The 16,756-nt window shown below is 45.4% G+C and overlaps 1 protein-coding gene across 3 annotated transcripts in view; it reads left to right on the forward strand.

Annotated features, from left to right (window-relative positions):
* ST3GAL4 (ST3 beta-galactoside alpha-2,3-sialyltransferase 4) overlaps nucleotides 1–15,179 on the forward strand; it is a 28,702-nt gene extending 13,523 nt beyond the window's left edge. For all 3 annotated transcript variants that reach the window (XM_069947623.1, XM_069947624.1, XM_069947625.1), the window contains exons 3-11: nucleotides 299–383; nucleotides 716–787; nucleotides 9,066–9,163; nucleotides 9,802–9,865; nucleotides 10,843–10,938; nucleotides 12,277–12,466; nucleotides 12,921–13,073; nucleotides 13,495–13,638; nucleotides 14,430–15,179. In XM_069947623.1, the coding sequence (XP_069803724.1) occupies nucleotides 299–383; nucleotides 716–787; nucleotides 9,066–9,163; nucleotides 9,802–9,865; nucleotides 10,843–10,938; nucleotides 12,277–12,466; nucleotides 12,921–13,073; nucleotides 13,495–13,638; nucleotides 14,430–14,516 (989 nt within the window). In that variant the 3' untranslated portion in view covers nucleotides 14,517–15,179. The remainder of the gene's footprint in view (nucleotides 1–298; nucleotides 384–715; nucleotides 788–9,065; nucleotides 9,164–9,801; nucleotides 9,866–10,842; nucleotides 10,939–12,276; nucleotides 12,467–12,920; nucleotides 13,074–13,494; nucleotides 13,639–14,429) is intronic.
* The last annotated feature ends 1,577 nt before the right edge of the window (nucleotides 15,180–16,756 follow it).

A 16,756-nucleotide genomic window follows, 5' to 3' on the forward strand; every position in this document is an offset into this window, starting at 1 on the left:
ATAAGGCTGCATTCACACGTCCCATACATTTGTCCGTGGTCCCGGATCCGCGGGCTGCACAGCTAGGGGATCTGTGCCGCGATCCTCCTCCGGTCATCACGACACAGATGGTGTGAATGAGGCCTAAGAGTATTACCCTGTTTCTTGCAGCCATGTTGTTCTGTTAGCACCATAGACTTCATAGGGACCTAGGAGCTGCAGTGGGGGATTATATTTGCTTATAATGGGATTGACGTGACGTGTGGTGTTTATCCTGATATAATGATTGACGATGTGTGTGATTTGTGTCTGGCTGCAGGATGGAAAGCTGGCGCTGCCTTCCTTGTGGTCATGTTCTGCTTCGGGATGTTGTGGTACTTACATGTGGACTCCTACGTACCACGGTGAGTACATAGTACCTGTCTCATACACCGAGCTGCCGGATGTGGTAAGAGATACACGCCTTGTAATAAGTGTGGCAGATCTCTTGCACTATTAGGAATCTGTCGTGACCCCCTCCTGCTAAGCGGTGTTGGTACGGACGCAGAAACATAAATGAAAATGTTGTCCGCCCCTTTTATGATGTTCGGCCTCCATAAATCCCCCCATGTAGTGTTAACCTAGAATTTAGTGATGTAGCCCCTGCCTGACCTCTGACCTCTATAGATTTGGTAATATCATTGTCGTCAGAGCACTGTAAATGGCGGATATATAACCGCAGCTTCTGTATCCTCAGGTCCTATGTAACTGTCGGAGCCATGTGTAATCCAGGTGATGTCGCTTCCAAAGCAGCTTCTGTGATCAGCAAGTAAGTGTCTGTCAGCAGTCAGCTGTCCCTGGCCCCCTTGTGTATAGTGGACAGCCGTCCTCCCGTACAGTACATATCCATCCTCCCGTATAGCACCCATCCCTCCTCCCGTATAGCGCACATCCGTCCTCCTGTAGAGTACTTTTCCCTTCCCCTGTATAGCACACGTCCATCCTCCTGTATAGCACACGTCCATCCTCCTGTATAGCACACGTCCATCCTCCTGTATAGCACACTGCCATCCTCCTGTATAGCACACTGCCATCCTCCTGTATAGCACACGTCCATCCTCCTGTATAGCACACGTCCATCCTCCTGTATAGCACACGTCCATCCTCCTGTATAGCACACGTCCATCCTCCTGTATAGCACACGTCAATCCTCCTGTATAGTACACAGCCATTCTCCTATATAGCACACAGCCAGTGTTACACAGCATCACGCAGCAATCTTGTCACCCAGCCTAAATCTCACATGTACCTTTTCCTGGTTTTGCTGTAACGTCTTCCCATCTTCTCCTCCATCTGCAGTTACTCCAGGAATCGTCCATCCTCCTGTATAGCACACGTCCATCCTCCTGTATAGCCATCCTCCTGTATAGCACACGTCCATCCTCCTGTATAGCACACGTCCATCCTCCTGCATAGCACACTGCCATCCTCCTGTATAGCACACTGCCATCCTCCTGTATAGCACACGTCCATCCTCCTGTATAGCACACGTCCATCCTCCTGCATAGCACACTGCCATCCTCCTGTATAGCACACTGCCATCCTCCTGTATAGCCATCCTCCTGTATAGCACACGTCCATCCTCCTGTATAGCACACGTCCATCCTCCTGTATAGCACACGTCCATCCTCCTGTATAGCACACGTCCATCCTCCTGTATAGCACACGTCCATCCTCCTGTATAGCACACTGCCATCCTCCTGTATAGCACACTGCCATCCTCCTGTATAGCACACGGCCATCCTCCTGTATAGCACACGTCCATCCTCCTGCATAGCACACTGCCATCCTCCTGTATAGCACACTGCCATCCTCCTGTATAGCACACTGCCATCCTCCTGTATAGCACACTGCCATCCTCCTGTATAGCACACGGCCATCCTCCTGTATAGCACACGTCCATCCTCCTGCATAGCACACTGCCATCCTCCTGCATAGCACACTGCCATCCTCCTGTATAGCACACTGCCATCCTCCTGTATAGCCATCCTCCTGTATAGCACACGTCCATCCTCCTGTATAGCACACGTCCATTCTCCTGTATAGCACACTGCCATCCTCCTGTATAGCACACTGCCATCCTCCTGTATAGCACACTGCCATCCTCCTGTATAGCACACGTCCATCCTCCTGCATAGCACACTGCCATCCTCCTGTATAGCACACTGCCATCCTCCTGTATAGCCATCCTCCTGTATAGCACACGTCCATTCCCCTGTATAGCACACTGCCATCCTCCTGTATAGCACACTGCCATCCTCCTGTATAGCACACTGCCATCCTCCTGTATAGCACACTGCCATCCTCCTGTATAGCACACATCCATTCTTCTGTATAGCACACTGATATCCTCCTGTATAGTACACATCCATTCTCCTGTATAGCCATCCTCCGGCATAGCACACTGCCATCCTCCTGTATAGCACACTGCCATCCTCCTGTTTAGCACACTGCCATCCTCCTGTATAGCACACTGCCATCCAGGGCCGCCATCAGGAATTTCGGGGCCCCATACAACCAAAGTGTCTGGGCCCCCCACTTTAATAAAAAAAAAATAGTGTGTTCGCCCCACGCCTTGCTTGGAGGTATAATTTGGTTCCGATCAATTCTAGAGAACTGGCTCCTATACCCCATTTTCCCCAGTGGCTTAAAATGTAACCTCTGTTATACAGTTATAGAATTGTAGAAACTAAATGTGAACAAGGTGCAATTTATATGTCCCCTTACAGACACTTACTTGTATAGCTGCCTCTTGTGCTCTGTATGCAGTGCATTATATCCACCCCCTGCAACGTACAATTTATAGCGTGTCTACAAGCCCAGCGGGGCTCATTATGATGGAGACTAAAACTTATACAAGAGTGGGGTAGGGGTTCCCCTGTATTCAGAATGCTGTTGAGTACTAGGCAATGCCCCGTTTGGGGTTATTGAATTTCGAGGGTCTGGGGGGCTGTTTGATTTGTATATGTTCACCAATATCCCCCCCCCCCCCCGGTATGCTCACTAACAGAATATGTTGATAAGGCTAATATAATGAGGCTGTTCCATGTTAGTGAGCATATACAAATCACCCCCCTCCCCCCCCCCCAGGCAGACTAGTTTAGCTCACCCAAGCCAGTGATAGCGAATACATGGCGGTGAGAACGCTTTCTAGGAGATCCTGTTTGTGCAGCAGAGGTGTCTTTATCCTGCTCTGCATAGACCCTCGAAATTCAATAATCCCAGGCGGGGCATTGCCTAGCACTCAACAGCATTCTGAATACAGGGGAACCCCTACCCCACTCTTGTGTAAGTTTTAGTCTCCATCATAATGAGCCCCGCTGGGCTTGTAGACACGCTATAAATTGTACGTTGCAGGGGTGAATATAATGCACTGCATACAGAGCACAAGAGGCAGCTATACAAGTAAGTGTCTATTTGAATTGCACCTTGTTCACATTTAGTTTCTACAATTTTATAACTGTATAACAGAGGTTACATTTTAAACCACTGGGGAAAATGGGATATATGAGCCAGTTCTATAGAATTGATGTCACACACAGACACCAGCACACATGTATACAGACACCAGCACACATGTATACACACATACAGACACCAGCACACATGTATACAGACACCAGCACACCAGGGCACAATAAAGTTTGAACTTCTGCAACCTGGAGAAATCACCTGATATCACCTGCAGTCCTATGTAACACCACATAACACAGTGGTATCTCTGAGTACAGATAATGTAGTAGATTTCACCTGCAGTCCTATGTAACAGCACAGATAACACAGTGATATCCCTCTGAGTACAGATAATGTAGATGTCACCTGCAGTCCTATGTAACACCACAGATAACACAGTGATATCTCTTGAGTACAGATAATGTAGTAGCTGTCACCTCGGGGCACCCCTACTAAATGATGTTCTACAAAATAAGAAAAGTGTCATACAGTGACTCACAGGTGACGTCTTCTTTGATCTGACTGAGCCAGCACACCCAATATAGTATATCAAAAGAATCAAGTTTATTAGAGTACAGACACAAATATAAAAACAAGTACATATAGTGCATACCATAATAAGTAACACTAAAATCCTCGTCCACTGAATGGCAGCCAGTAAGCTGCCCAACTCCCACAATAAGGGAGAAAGAGGGATAATCAGTTGCTGTATGTAGAGGCAAAGTGCAGACAGTGCAAAATAAGGTTCACAAATGCATGATGAACTGCCACCTTCCTCTATAAACAGACAGGCTAAAGTACAAACATGTGCCAGCCCCGCTAAAGAGGGGACTAAAAAATACAACCTGTACCGCAGCCAATGCCGAGTGGACCAAGAAAGAGAAATGCCCAACGCGTTGCGTCGCACAATGCGACTTCGTCAGGGACAACAACCTAGTGCTCTGTACTGCCTTAAATACCTGTAGGTCAGCTTGCAATGATCAACACCTGATGCCGCCATTCCGTCTCGCCGCGCGGACCGGAAGTGTCCTCTGAACCCAAATGACGTAACACACATGCGCACTAGATCCTGTAGGACCCAAATCCCGCGCACGCGCTCTAGTGGTCTACACATACTGTGGCAATAATACAAGTCCCGATACGGCGCACGCGCACTACAAATAACTCTCAGCTATGGAGCAATGAAACCTATGTGCCCCTCGCGCATGCGCCTCCCGTACCGAACTAAAAGAATCGGGAAATAAAGCTAAGTGTCAGCGCATGTGCAGATAGTCAAAGCAGTGGCCATATCCGTATGATGGATCTATATATATATATATATATATAGCAATATGTATAAACATGCATATAGGGGAAAAAGAGTGTAGCCCATACATATTATATACATATTATATCCAACAATCATAAATTACAGTTCAGTAGTAAATTTATTAGTAATTTAATAATTGAATTTATGCAACAGGCTAGTAAGAGGCCACTATCTATATACACTATGAGAATAAATAAATAAAGACTGGGAGGAGTATATATAGTAGCAAACATTGTAATATTAGAAAACACCCCCAGTAAATACATAAACATAGCATAAAAGGGAGAAAAATGTGCACATGCATGATTTCTATATTAATAATTTGGTTGTGCACAATCCCCCTAAATATCCAACAAATAAATAGCAGTGTGCTCAATACATATTCCCCATCAATCTCTATAACCTAGCCCAAAATGAACCACTTGTGGGCACATAGTGCCCCCAAATGGTGAGCATGTAATCGATCACATACTGGCTGTAGAAAAATACTGTATGGAAATGTACACAACAATGTATGTGCCCCAGAACCCCCAAAGCAAGAAGGGAAATGATAGCCCACTGGGCACAGGAAGGAGGCCCTGGGGCCAGGGACACTCCACTGAACAGACACAAAGAGCAAGCGTTAGTTGGTAACCATTATCAGTCCTTGGCGATCTGGGAAAGTCTAGCAAATCTAATGGGTTTCCCGATTTCTTATTGAAGCTTAGTCGATGTGGACATCCTGAAGTAAACAAAAAGAGTTTAAGGAGGTATATACAATAAAACAGAAAGCGTGCACGGATCCAACGTTATGAGGGAGAACAGATAGGTAAAACTTGTGTTGTATGTGTATATTAAACATGTGGAGGATATAACACTATATGGGTGATATACAAAAGTGGAGAGTTATATCCTCCACATGTTTAATATACACATACACCACAAGTTTTACCTATCTGCTCTCCCTCATAACGTTGGATCCATGCACGCTTTCTGTTTTATTGTATATACCTCCTTAAACTCTTTTTGTTTACTTCAGGATGTCCACATCGACTAAGCTTCAATAAGAAATCGGGAAACCCATTAGATTTGCTAGACTTTCCCAGATCGCCAAGGACTGATAATGGTTACCAACTAACGCTTGCTCTTTGTGTCTGTTCAGTGGAGTGTCCCTGGCCCCAGGGCCTCCTTCCTGTGCCCAGTGGGCTATCATTTCCCTTCTTGCTTTGGGGGTTCTGGGGCACATACATTGTTGTGTACATTTCCATACAGTATTTTTCTACAGCCAGTATGTGATCGATTACATGCTCACCATTTGGGGGCACTATGTGCCCACAAGTGGTTCATTTTGGGCTAGGTTATAGAGATTGATGGGGAATATGTATTGAGCACACTGCTATTTATTTGTTGGATATTTAGGGGGATTGTGCACAACCAAATTATTAATATAGAAATCATGCATGTGCACATTTTTCTCCCTTTTATGCTATGTTTATGTATTTACTGGGGGTGTTTTCTAATATTACAATGTTTGCTACTATATATACTCCTCCCAGTCTTTATTTATTTATTCTCATAGTGTATATAGATAGTGGCCTCTTACTAGCCTGTTGCATAAATTCAATTATTAAATTACTAATAAATTTACTACTGAACTGTAATTTATGATTGTTGGATATAATATGTATATAATATGTATGGGCTACACTCTTTTTCCCCTATATGCATGTTTATACATATTGCTATATATATATATATATAGATCCATCATACGGATATGGCCACTGCTTTGACTATCTGCACATGCGCTGACACTTAGCTTTATTTCCCGATTCTTTTAGTTCGGTACGGGAGGCGCATGCGCGAGGGGCACATAGGTTTCATTGCTCCATAGCTGAGAGTTATTTGTAGTGCGCGTGCGCCGTATCGGGACTTGTATTATTGCCACAGTATGTGTAGACCACTAGAGCGCGTGCGCGGGATTTGGGTCCTACAGGATCTAGTGCGCATGTGTGTTACGTCATTTGGGTTCAGAGGACACTTCCGGTCCGCGCGGCGAGACGGAATGGCGGCATCAGGTGTTGATCATTGCAAGCTGACCTACAGGTATTTAAGGCAGTACAGAGCACTAGTTTGTTGTCCCTGACGAAGTCGCATTGTGCGACGCAACGCGTTGGGCATTTTTCTTTTCTTGGTCCACTCGGCATTGGCTGCGGTACAGGTTGTATTTTTTAGTCCCCTCTTTAGCGGGGCTGGCACATGTTTGTACTTTAGCCTGTCTGTTTATAGGGGAAGGTGGCAGTTCATCATGCATTTGTGAACCTTATTTTGCACTGTCTGCACTTTGCCTCTACATACAGCAACTGATTATCCCTCTTTCTCCCTTATTGTGGGAGTTGGGCAGCTTACTGGCTGCCATTCAGTGGACGAGGATTTTAGTGTTACTTATTATGGTATGCACTATATGTACTTGTTTTTAAATGTTTTTATATTTGTGTCTGTACTCTAATAAACTTGATTCTTTTGATATACTATATTGGGTGTGCTGGCTCAGTACTTTCTTTTTTCTCCGACATTTATAGCTTAGCATATAGTGCTGTAGCACCCCTGCTTCTTTTGTTATTATTTTTTGTGGTGCCCTCCCTTCTTGTCTACTACATGTTCTTGATCTGAGGCGTCACTTTCCTTTTTCCTCTCCATCCGGCCCAGACCTCCATGATGATTCCTTCCAGATATGTTTCATCTTTTCAGAACCTGCGAGACAAACAATTTAGGCTCCGCACATTTCTAGCAACTTCCTTCCCTTTCTCCCTCCTGTAGGCTCCCATAGTAACTGCGCTGTTTGGTGTTATGTGCAGTAAAGCGAGTAGGAATGTGGGATGCCCCCTGTATGTAGGATCCCCTGCTGTGCCCCCTGTATGTAGGATCCCCTGCTGTGCCCCCTGTATGTAGGATTCCCTGCTGTGCCCCCATGAGCTAATAATGCCCCTAGAGGTGGCCCCCATACACTAATAATGCCCCCAGAGATGCCCCCATGAGTTAATAATGCCCCCAGAGGTGCCCCCATGAACTAATAATGCCCCCAGAGGTGCCCCCATATACTAATAATGCCCCCAGAGGTGCCCCCATGAGCTAATAATGCCCCCAGAGGTGCCCCCATATATTAATAATGCCCCAAAGGTGCCCCCATGAACTAATAATGCCCCCCGAGGTGCCCCCATATACTAATAATGCCCCCAGAGGTGCCCCCATGAACTAATAATGCCCCCAGAGGTGCCCCCATACACTAATAATGCCCCCAGAGGTGCCCCCATGAACTAATAATGCCCCCAGAGGTGCCCCCATACACTAATAATGCCCCCAGAGGTGCCCCCATACACTAATAATGCCCCCAGAGGTGCCCCCATACACTAATAATGCCCCCAGAGGTGCCCCCATACACTAATAATGCCCCCAGAGGTGCCCCCATACACTAATAATGCCCCCAGAGGTGCCCCCATACACTAATAATGCCCCCAGAGGTGCCCCCATACACTAATAATGCCCCCAGAGGTGCCCCTAAAAAAACAAACATCCTACTCACCTAATCGGCGCTGTGTAGCTGCAGGCAGCAGCTCTCCTCCTCCTCTTCGGGCTCCATCTTGCGAGCCGCAGGGACGGGACTTCCGGCAGACGTGATGACGTCACATCATCACGCCTGCCGGAGAGGTCACGTCCCGGCCTCCCATAGGCTGCTGGTATGAAGTGCCGGCAGCCTATGGGAGAGAATACAGGAGGAGGACGCTGACAGGTCCTTCTCCTGTATTCTGATCGCTTTAATGTTCCGCCCGCACAGCATCAAAGCGATCAGTGCATCCCGAGAAGCTGCGCGGCCGCAGCTTCTCGGGATGCTCAAAAACAGGTGGCAAGGGGGGCCGGCGGGCCCCCCCCCCATGTCTCTTAGGGTCCGGGCCCCATACGGCAGTACCGGTTGTACTGCCCTATCTGCGGCCCTGCTGCCATCCTCCTGTATAGCACACTGCCATCCTCCTGTATAGCACACTGCCATCCTCCTGCATAGCACACATCCATTCTCCTGTATAGCCATCCTCCGGCATAGCACACTGCCATCCTCCTGTATAGCACACTGCCATCCTCCTGTATAGCACACGTCCATCCTCCTGTATAGCACACTGCCATCCTCCTATATAGCACACAGCCAGTGTTACACAGCATCACGCAGCGATCTTGTCACCCAGCCTAAATCTCACATGTACCTTTTCCTGGTTTTGCTGTAACGTCTTCCCATCTTCTCCTCCATCTGCAGTTACTCCAGGAATCACCCCGTCTTTTTGCAGCTCAGCGACTATTTCTGGGTGAAGAACGAGTCCGTCTATCCTTTACCGTATGGCACCAAAGGAAGCGGTGAGTACGGACATTTATATTACAGACCATCCGTACAAACTGAGTACCATTAGTAGTGATGGACACACGAGTGTAAGAGGAATAACACCGCCTGAGTACTAGCTGTGTGAATATCACCATTGGCTCGGACCTTACACGCCATCTCCGGTCTCAAGCATTTTGACTCTACAAACATAATATAAAGATGGTCCATCCTCTGCACCACATCTGTTCCATAACACCGCCGGAGCCATCTTCAATAACTGTGCCCATTATCTCCAGAGAGAAACCGGAGGCGACAACTGCTTGCATCTATAATATAATGTAGCTTGGCGGTCATCCTGGCACATTACATCACCAATGGTTATACAGCCATGGGCGGCATCCTGACCCTGCAGTAATCTGCTGGGTCTGTAGCTGTAGGCCGGGGCCCCTGGTATAACAGCTCCCCCCTTTCTGGATTAACCGTAACATCTATTACATGGCATCAACAGAGGTGGAGCTAAATGGTTGACGCAATTTGTGGTGTAAATTTTGTGCTAGTAGAGGCAAAGATTTCCCCCGCCCCAAAAAATAAAAAATAAACATGTGCAACATTGGGGCAGATAGTGCTGGTTTCCCTCATATAACGCCCTGACGGACAACTTTTTTTCCTCCAGAGGATCTAGTGATGAAATTTCTGGCCTTGTCGAACCAATACCACGTACCACAAGATATAGAGAGGTAAGACAATGATTATTCAGTTCTGCACCTCTCCCCTAGGGGCAGGATTTATAATACGTGAGAAAATATGACTTTACTGAAAGAGTAGTAGATGCTTGGAAGAAACTTCCAGCAGAGGTGGTTGGTAAATCTACAAGAACAGAATGTAAACCTCCCTGGTATACACATATATCTATCCTAAGAGAATAAGAAGGGAAATACTAAAAGGGAAGAGTAGATGGAACAGGGGGCTTTTCCTGTCGACAATCTTCTATGTTTCTAAGGGTCCTATTACACAGAGCAATTTTTAACGATTAACGATAACCTGAAATCGTTCACTATTACACAGAAAGATGGCCGTTAGTTATGATCGTGATCGTTTACTTCTGATCCCAGCAAATCAATGGACAATGTGCAATTACACTGAACGATTAGTGAACAAATGCGGAACTTGAGCGAACGAATGTGGAATTACAGCGAACGATTAACAAAAATTTTAGGTTCAGATCTAAATCAACGACATACGAACGATTTTTCGATGGTTGCCTGCAATTACATAGAACGATCGATATGATTTTTCGCGCGATAATCGTCCTGTGTAATAGGGCCCTAATACAGATGGGACATATATTTGCTACATCTATTGTTTGCTATAAATGCTCATATATCAATGCTTCTACAAAAAGACAGGGCAGAAGAAAGACTTACGCATGTGATATACTATTAAACAATATAGTCGCTCTTAGGCACTTTTTATGGTAGGTATAGGATTGGTAGTTATATGTTGGTATCTCTTTAATGTTTCTGTTGCTGCCATCTGCAGGCAGCTGTGGAAAACTGCACCTAGTGACGTCCCTGTGTAATTATATTGAGGCTGATGAGACAAGTGCAGAATGTCTTCCCCGGGGAGCTTTTACAGTGACTGCAAAACAATGATTATTATTTTATAGCATACTTTACTCATTGATACTAATATAGAGCAATGCCGTCATGTTCAGGTTGCCTTGCAGACGGTGCGTGGTGGTCGGAAATGGACACCGACTGAAGAACAGCTCTTTAGGGGAGACCATCAATAAGTATGACGTGGTGATCAGGTAAGATGGGTGCGGTTGTGGCAGTAACCAGTGACATCTGGGTGAATAGCCATGCCCGTATAATAAATATAACATATCTTTACACAGCGTTCTTCACCTCTGATAATTCTGCATTAGGGCACAGCGATGATCAGTGACCCTAAGAGTCTGTTATTCTATATCCCTCTATCCCACCAGAGGCTCAGGCTGCAGCCTATGCGCTCCATCATGCTTTACACTGCAGCTCTGCTTGTTCTGATTGGCTTCTATGTATTTGCACAAACCCAGCAGAGCTGATTACAGATTACAATTGCAGGAGATCAGTCTGATCCTAGGAAAGCTCTAAGCGTCATGCTGCGGAATATATTAGCGCTGTAAAAATAAATATTAGTGTTATTACTAGCAATAAAATTAGCCATTGCCTCTTAAATCCCCACCTGGCAGCATTACCTGTACACACTGTGCCATCTGCTGCTATTGAACACATTCATATTCTGTTGGTAACAATAAAACATTGTGTACTGAAGTGTCATAAACAAAAGTACATGCCCTTGGGTGCCACGCATAAACCTGGCGGCTGCCATGTCTGTGCTGTATACAGTGAGGCCGAAGCCCACTCCTGTTATTCTGCAGTGTGTTAGCCTGGCAGAAGCCATCACCAGGGCAGAAGACATTACCTGGGGAAACTAAGAAAGAGAGTAAAGGTAGATAAAGGTATAAAAGCAGGTGATGGCGGTGCAATATACGGATCATAGGCAGCACCCTCTGGTAATCTTGGGGTGCGGTATTATCAGTGTGGGAGCGGAGATATTGGAGCCCAAGAAATAAGTAGATGACCATGGAATATTTCCATGGACTATGTTAGTCATGGGGCGGTAGTGGGGAGGGGTGAGTATTTAGGGGAGGGGTGAGTATTTAGTCTGTAGAGGATCCTTTCTAAGGTAACAGACACTCTGCATGGTTTACAACCTGGTGGATATGCTGCTTTTATGAGCTCATGTCGTATATAACCCAATGGCATCATTTTATTGTTTTTCCTCATAATCCGGGCGTAATGTTTTACAAGTTTATTGCAGTTGTAAAAACACTGCCAGATAAACTCCTTAATGGAGCGCATCAGGAAGCATCCAGTAAGTGATCCGGGTAACATAGACCACTGATGAGCTTTTTCTATGTGGCTGTACACATTACACACATGGCAAAAGAATATCAGATGAATTGCGCATGATAAATGTTAATGGCATTATATATATAAATATATATATTATACACTAGATTTGAGATGAACTTGAGCATGCCCAAAGTTCGCTCCACTCCAGTATACACACACATACATAACGCTTATGTTTCTATTACCAGATTGAACAATGCTCCAGTCCACAAGTACGAGAAGGACGTCGGCAGTAAGACCACCATGAGATTCTTTTACCCAGAATCGGCCGACTTTGACCCTCAGCTGGACAACAACCCGGACACCCTGTTGGTGCTGGTGCCGTTTAAGCCTCTAGACATCCAATGGATGAAGATTATTCTGAATAATGAGAAGAGGGTGAGTATCAGTCTGTGACATCCTCGCGCCCCACCACCACAGCACATAACGTATGGGGAGGCTGCTGTACAGTGTAGTCGTAGTCTGCCCCTCCTCCACCCATATGATGTAGACCAGGAGCTTTGATGTCCCAGTTAGCTTCTCCCCATTGCTGTTAATAGATGTCACTGTTGTCATTCAGGTTTTACCTGTGTCTGCCAGCTCTACAGAATTATTACATAGCACATAAGGCTCTGTTCACGCTAGAGGTCAGAGCGTCTGTTGGTAGTTTTCCAGATGTGATGGGAAGTAATGACAGGTAATACGATGGAACCTGGCGGACTACTGTTTGTAGTGTGAACAGAGCCTAACCAAGCTAAATGTAGTGGAATCATACATCTGACCCCCATTGGTCTCCTTGAGGATCTGAATGTTTGGCAGGGACCCCCTACTAATGTTTTCTCTTCTTTATTAGGTCCGTAAAGGATTTTGGAAAATGCCCCCTTTAATTTGGGAGGTGACTCCTCAGAATACGCGGATCCTGAACCCCTATTATATGGAGGTGACAGCCACCAAGATCCTGGATGTCATCATTGCTCAGCAGAAGGCCTCAAAAAAGATGAAAGCGGTAAGATGTACGAAAGCTGGAGGGGATGTAGGAGAGTGAGGGGCGGTGAAGGCCATGACACCCATCTGCAGCTTCTGGTATCATAAACATCACTGAAATTATCAAACACATTGACAACAATATATAGCAAATACCAAAGTAGTATTGTTGTTTCCCATGGCAACCATCATGGACCACAAAGGAACAGATTCATGAAACTTTGTTGCCCATAGCAACCAATCACAGCTCAGCTTTCAAGAGCATAACCAGAAATGAAAGCTGCGCTGTGATTGGCTGTGATGGGGCAACACACTGTTTGTCTTTTAGGCTCTGTTTACACTGCTGTCAGTAGGTTGTCAGCTAAATTAATGGACTTCAGTGGGAAAGTAAATATATTACAGAAGACAGGATCTCGCATGAACCTTCATCTTCTCTTTTCCAGAAACCTACTACCGGCATGCTGGCCATCACCTTTGCCCTCCACTTCTGTGACCTGGTCGACATTGCCGGATTTGGTTATCCAGCATTATCCAACAAGAAGCAGCCGATTCATTATTACGAGAAGGTGACGCTAAAGTCCATGGCGGTGAGTGTCTCCCGGTCTGAGGATAGTCGTGTAATAGGTGCGAAATGGATTGTCTGATATCACCTACTCCCAAAGCAGCATTCCAGCGGACCCCCAGCAATCTCCAGAACAAGTGAGCAGAGCAGTGATCATACATGTGCGCACTGCCTCTCCATTGGTCTTTGGACTATAGATAGTGAATAAAGCACATATGATTGCGGCCACATTCGGAGGTGAGACCCAAGACCCCTGTTCTTGAGACTACGGGGGATTCGGCATTTAGCAGACATTATCCCACATGATAGTATAAGAGAAACTCATAAGACAACATTATATATATATATATATATATATATATATATATATATATATATATATATATACATACATACATATACAGTGTATGTGTGTATAAACATCAGCAGACATTAACCCACACATTAATATTAGATAGTAAAGGTTTGATTAGATACAGCAGCTTTGTGGCCAGTGTCACATGTGATACTTAGATACAGTAAGGCCCTGTCCATACTACGGAATCAGCGCTGAGATTCCGTGCAGAAACCCCCCGCGCAGACTTGGCTGAATCCTGCTTTCAATGTTTTTAAAAGGGAGGGCTCACGCGCCTCGGCTCTACGCGTAAAGAATTAACATGTCAGTTCTTTGAGTGGAGGGGCGTGGAGAGCGGAGCCCTCCCGTTCAAAGAGAAGCCGCGCGTGGGGTTTCCACACAGAATCTCGGCGCCGATTCCGTAGTGTGAACAGGGCCTAACCTTTACATTGAAAGTGACACATTTCATTCTTCTTTTGCAGGAATCTGGACATAACATCACACTAGAGGCTATTGCAATAAGGAACCTGCTCCAGCACCAGCTCATTCACAACCTGACCTACTTCTGAGGGGTCCTGGATGTGGTGTACCCCCTGCGGCTGTGAGGACAGTATGCTGGACACACTGCACCTGGCAGACTACACAAGACTTATGTGCAATACTGACCACTCTAAGACATGTACAGAACTTCTCTCTGCAGTAGACAGAGCGGCTGTCAATGTGCGGAGCGGCTGTCAGTGGGCGGAGCGGCTGTCACTGGGCAGAGCTCTCTTCAGTGGACGCACGCTTTGGGATTTAATACTTAAGTGTTGACTAAAACTTAATTTAATTTTCTATAGATTTTTTTTAAAGGACAAAATGATAAAATATTTATTGAAGACTTTGGTGCCATTCGCGCCGCGATGAACCATGGGAGACGGTGGGTTTTGCCGCTCTCTCCTGTGCAGAGAAGACAATGACTGATATGACTTATTTGGGGATTTCTCAGCCGCCTTGGATCCTTCACTTTTTGATTTTCTACACGATTTTCATCTTCCATGTTTATATTTGTAAATTTTGGTGATTTTGCCCTGAAGGAGATGATTGGACGGGACGCTGGACGTACCGGATAAAGTGGGCAGGACCCCCGTGCTATGTGCCAATTCTTTCTATGTTTTCAAATCCTTGGGGGGAGAAATATTTGGATGTGGAGGACGACGCCTCACCAGATGGACGTGGGGAGAGACGTCCCCCAATAATATGATGCTGCTGCTTTCATGTTTAACTCTTTCTTTGTCTCTTATTGGTAGAACTGGAAGAGAATTTCATATTTTATTGATTGGATCCTAAGTTCATTTCAGGGGCCCTCGTACCTTCAGTGCCTTCATTTCACATTTTTATCGGTTGTTATAATTTCTAGCATAATAATGTGCAGACTGTAAATGACTATAGGGGGTCATGGCTCCACCCCTGAGGTTCATTCTCTATACAAACCACTCAGTAACTTATTAATGGGTAACAAATTATTTGCCATATGTGACCTCTACTCCAGTCGCATCCAGAGCTGCATCCAGAATACTTCTGAGCACTTCCTCTTTCTACTCTCTGCTTCCCCTGCTGTTAAGGTTCTGTACTGCACTTATTCTGAGTTAAATTATGTCTTATAGTCCAGTTGCCTCCAGAGCTGCACTCACAATTCTTCTAGCCTCTATCTCCCGCTGTCCCTGCTATTCAGGGTTAATAATGTATTAAACGGAATCTGAATGGTAACATATATTATAGTCACATCAGGAGCTGCAGTCACAAGTCTGCTGCAGTTTTTACACTGCAAGTCCTTGCACCCCCTGCTGTTTCAGTGTCTGGACAGAACTAGGCTGCCGTTTTACAGTGTTTTATGTAGTGGCAACATAATCTAATGTGGATACCACTTTAAATTCCAAAATGCAATGCAATTACTAGCATAGTTGTAGAATAAAGAATGTTTGCTTAAAGAAATCTTGCCCCATTTTGTATACTATGCTACAATAGATGAAATAACCATATGGCGTTGTGCAGCACCCACTAGGCCTATAACATGACCAACGCACTGTACCGGTCATAGGATTGGCTGCATATGGGTGGCTCCTCTCAGACTCGGGCCCCATAGCTTATAATAGACACCCCCCCAATATGATGACCCCGGCCTGGTCTAGTGGACATCGCTCTGCACACGGCTGACTCTGTACAGTATAAGTGACTATTGCCTTCTATAGATAGGATAGCGACTAAGGATTGGTGAGAATATAATGACTGACAGTTCAGGGCCTCCGCCTCCTGTCACTGATGCGTTTCACACAGTTTGCGTTTTAGAGGCGATTTCTCTTCCTCTTCTACCAAATGTTTTATCTCTTTTTTTAAAAAAAAATCCATAACAAACAAAATGCAAAAGTTTAAAATAAAAAAGAAAAATGACTCTTGCTCCTGTGTCCGTGCATTAAACAAACAGTAAGAAGCACTATGTAATACTGCCCGAATCCTGCAGGGTGCCCAGGTGAGAGCAGCACAGATGTGTGTGAATGAGTGGGGAGGTAATACAAGCCATAAGTCTCAGAGAAGTTAATGCTGGCTCCTAAGGGCCCTATTATACAGAGCGATAATTGGCCGATTATCGCTACGTGTAATAGAGACAATGATTGGCTGATGACAAAGTCATTGACGGACTTTTGGTCCTTTCCTAAAATCATCAGCCGTCGTGTGCTACGTGTAATAGCGTTGCTCAGCTGACGGCTGATGACTGTATAAAAATAATAGACTGTATACATTACCACTGCACTGCCCTGGTGTTCTTCTG

This window comes from Dendropsophus ebraccatus, chromosome 12, assembly GCF_027789765.1.
Source record: "Dendropsophus ebraccatus isolate aDenEbr1 chromosome 12, aDenEbr1.pat, whole genome shotgun sequence".
Classification (NCBI taxonomy): Eukaryota; Metazoa; Chordata; class Amphibia; order Anura; family Hylidae; genus Dendropsophus; species Dendropsophus ebraccatus.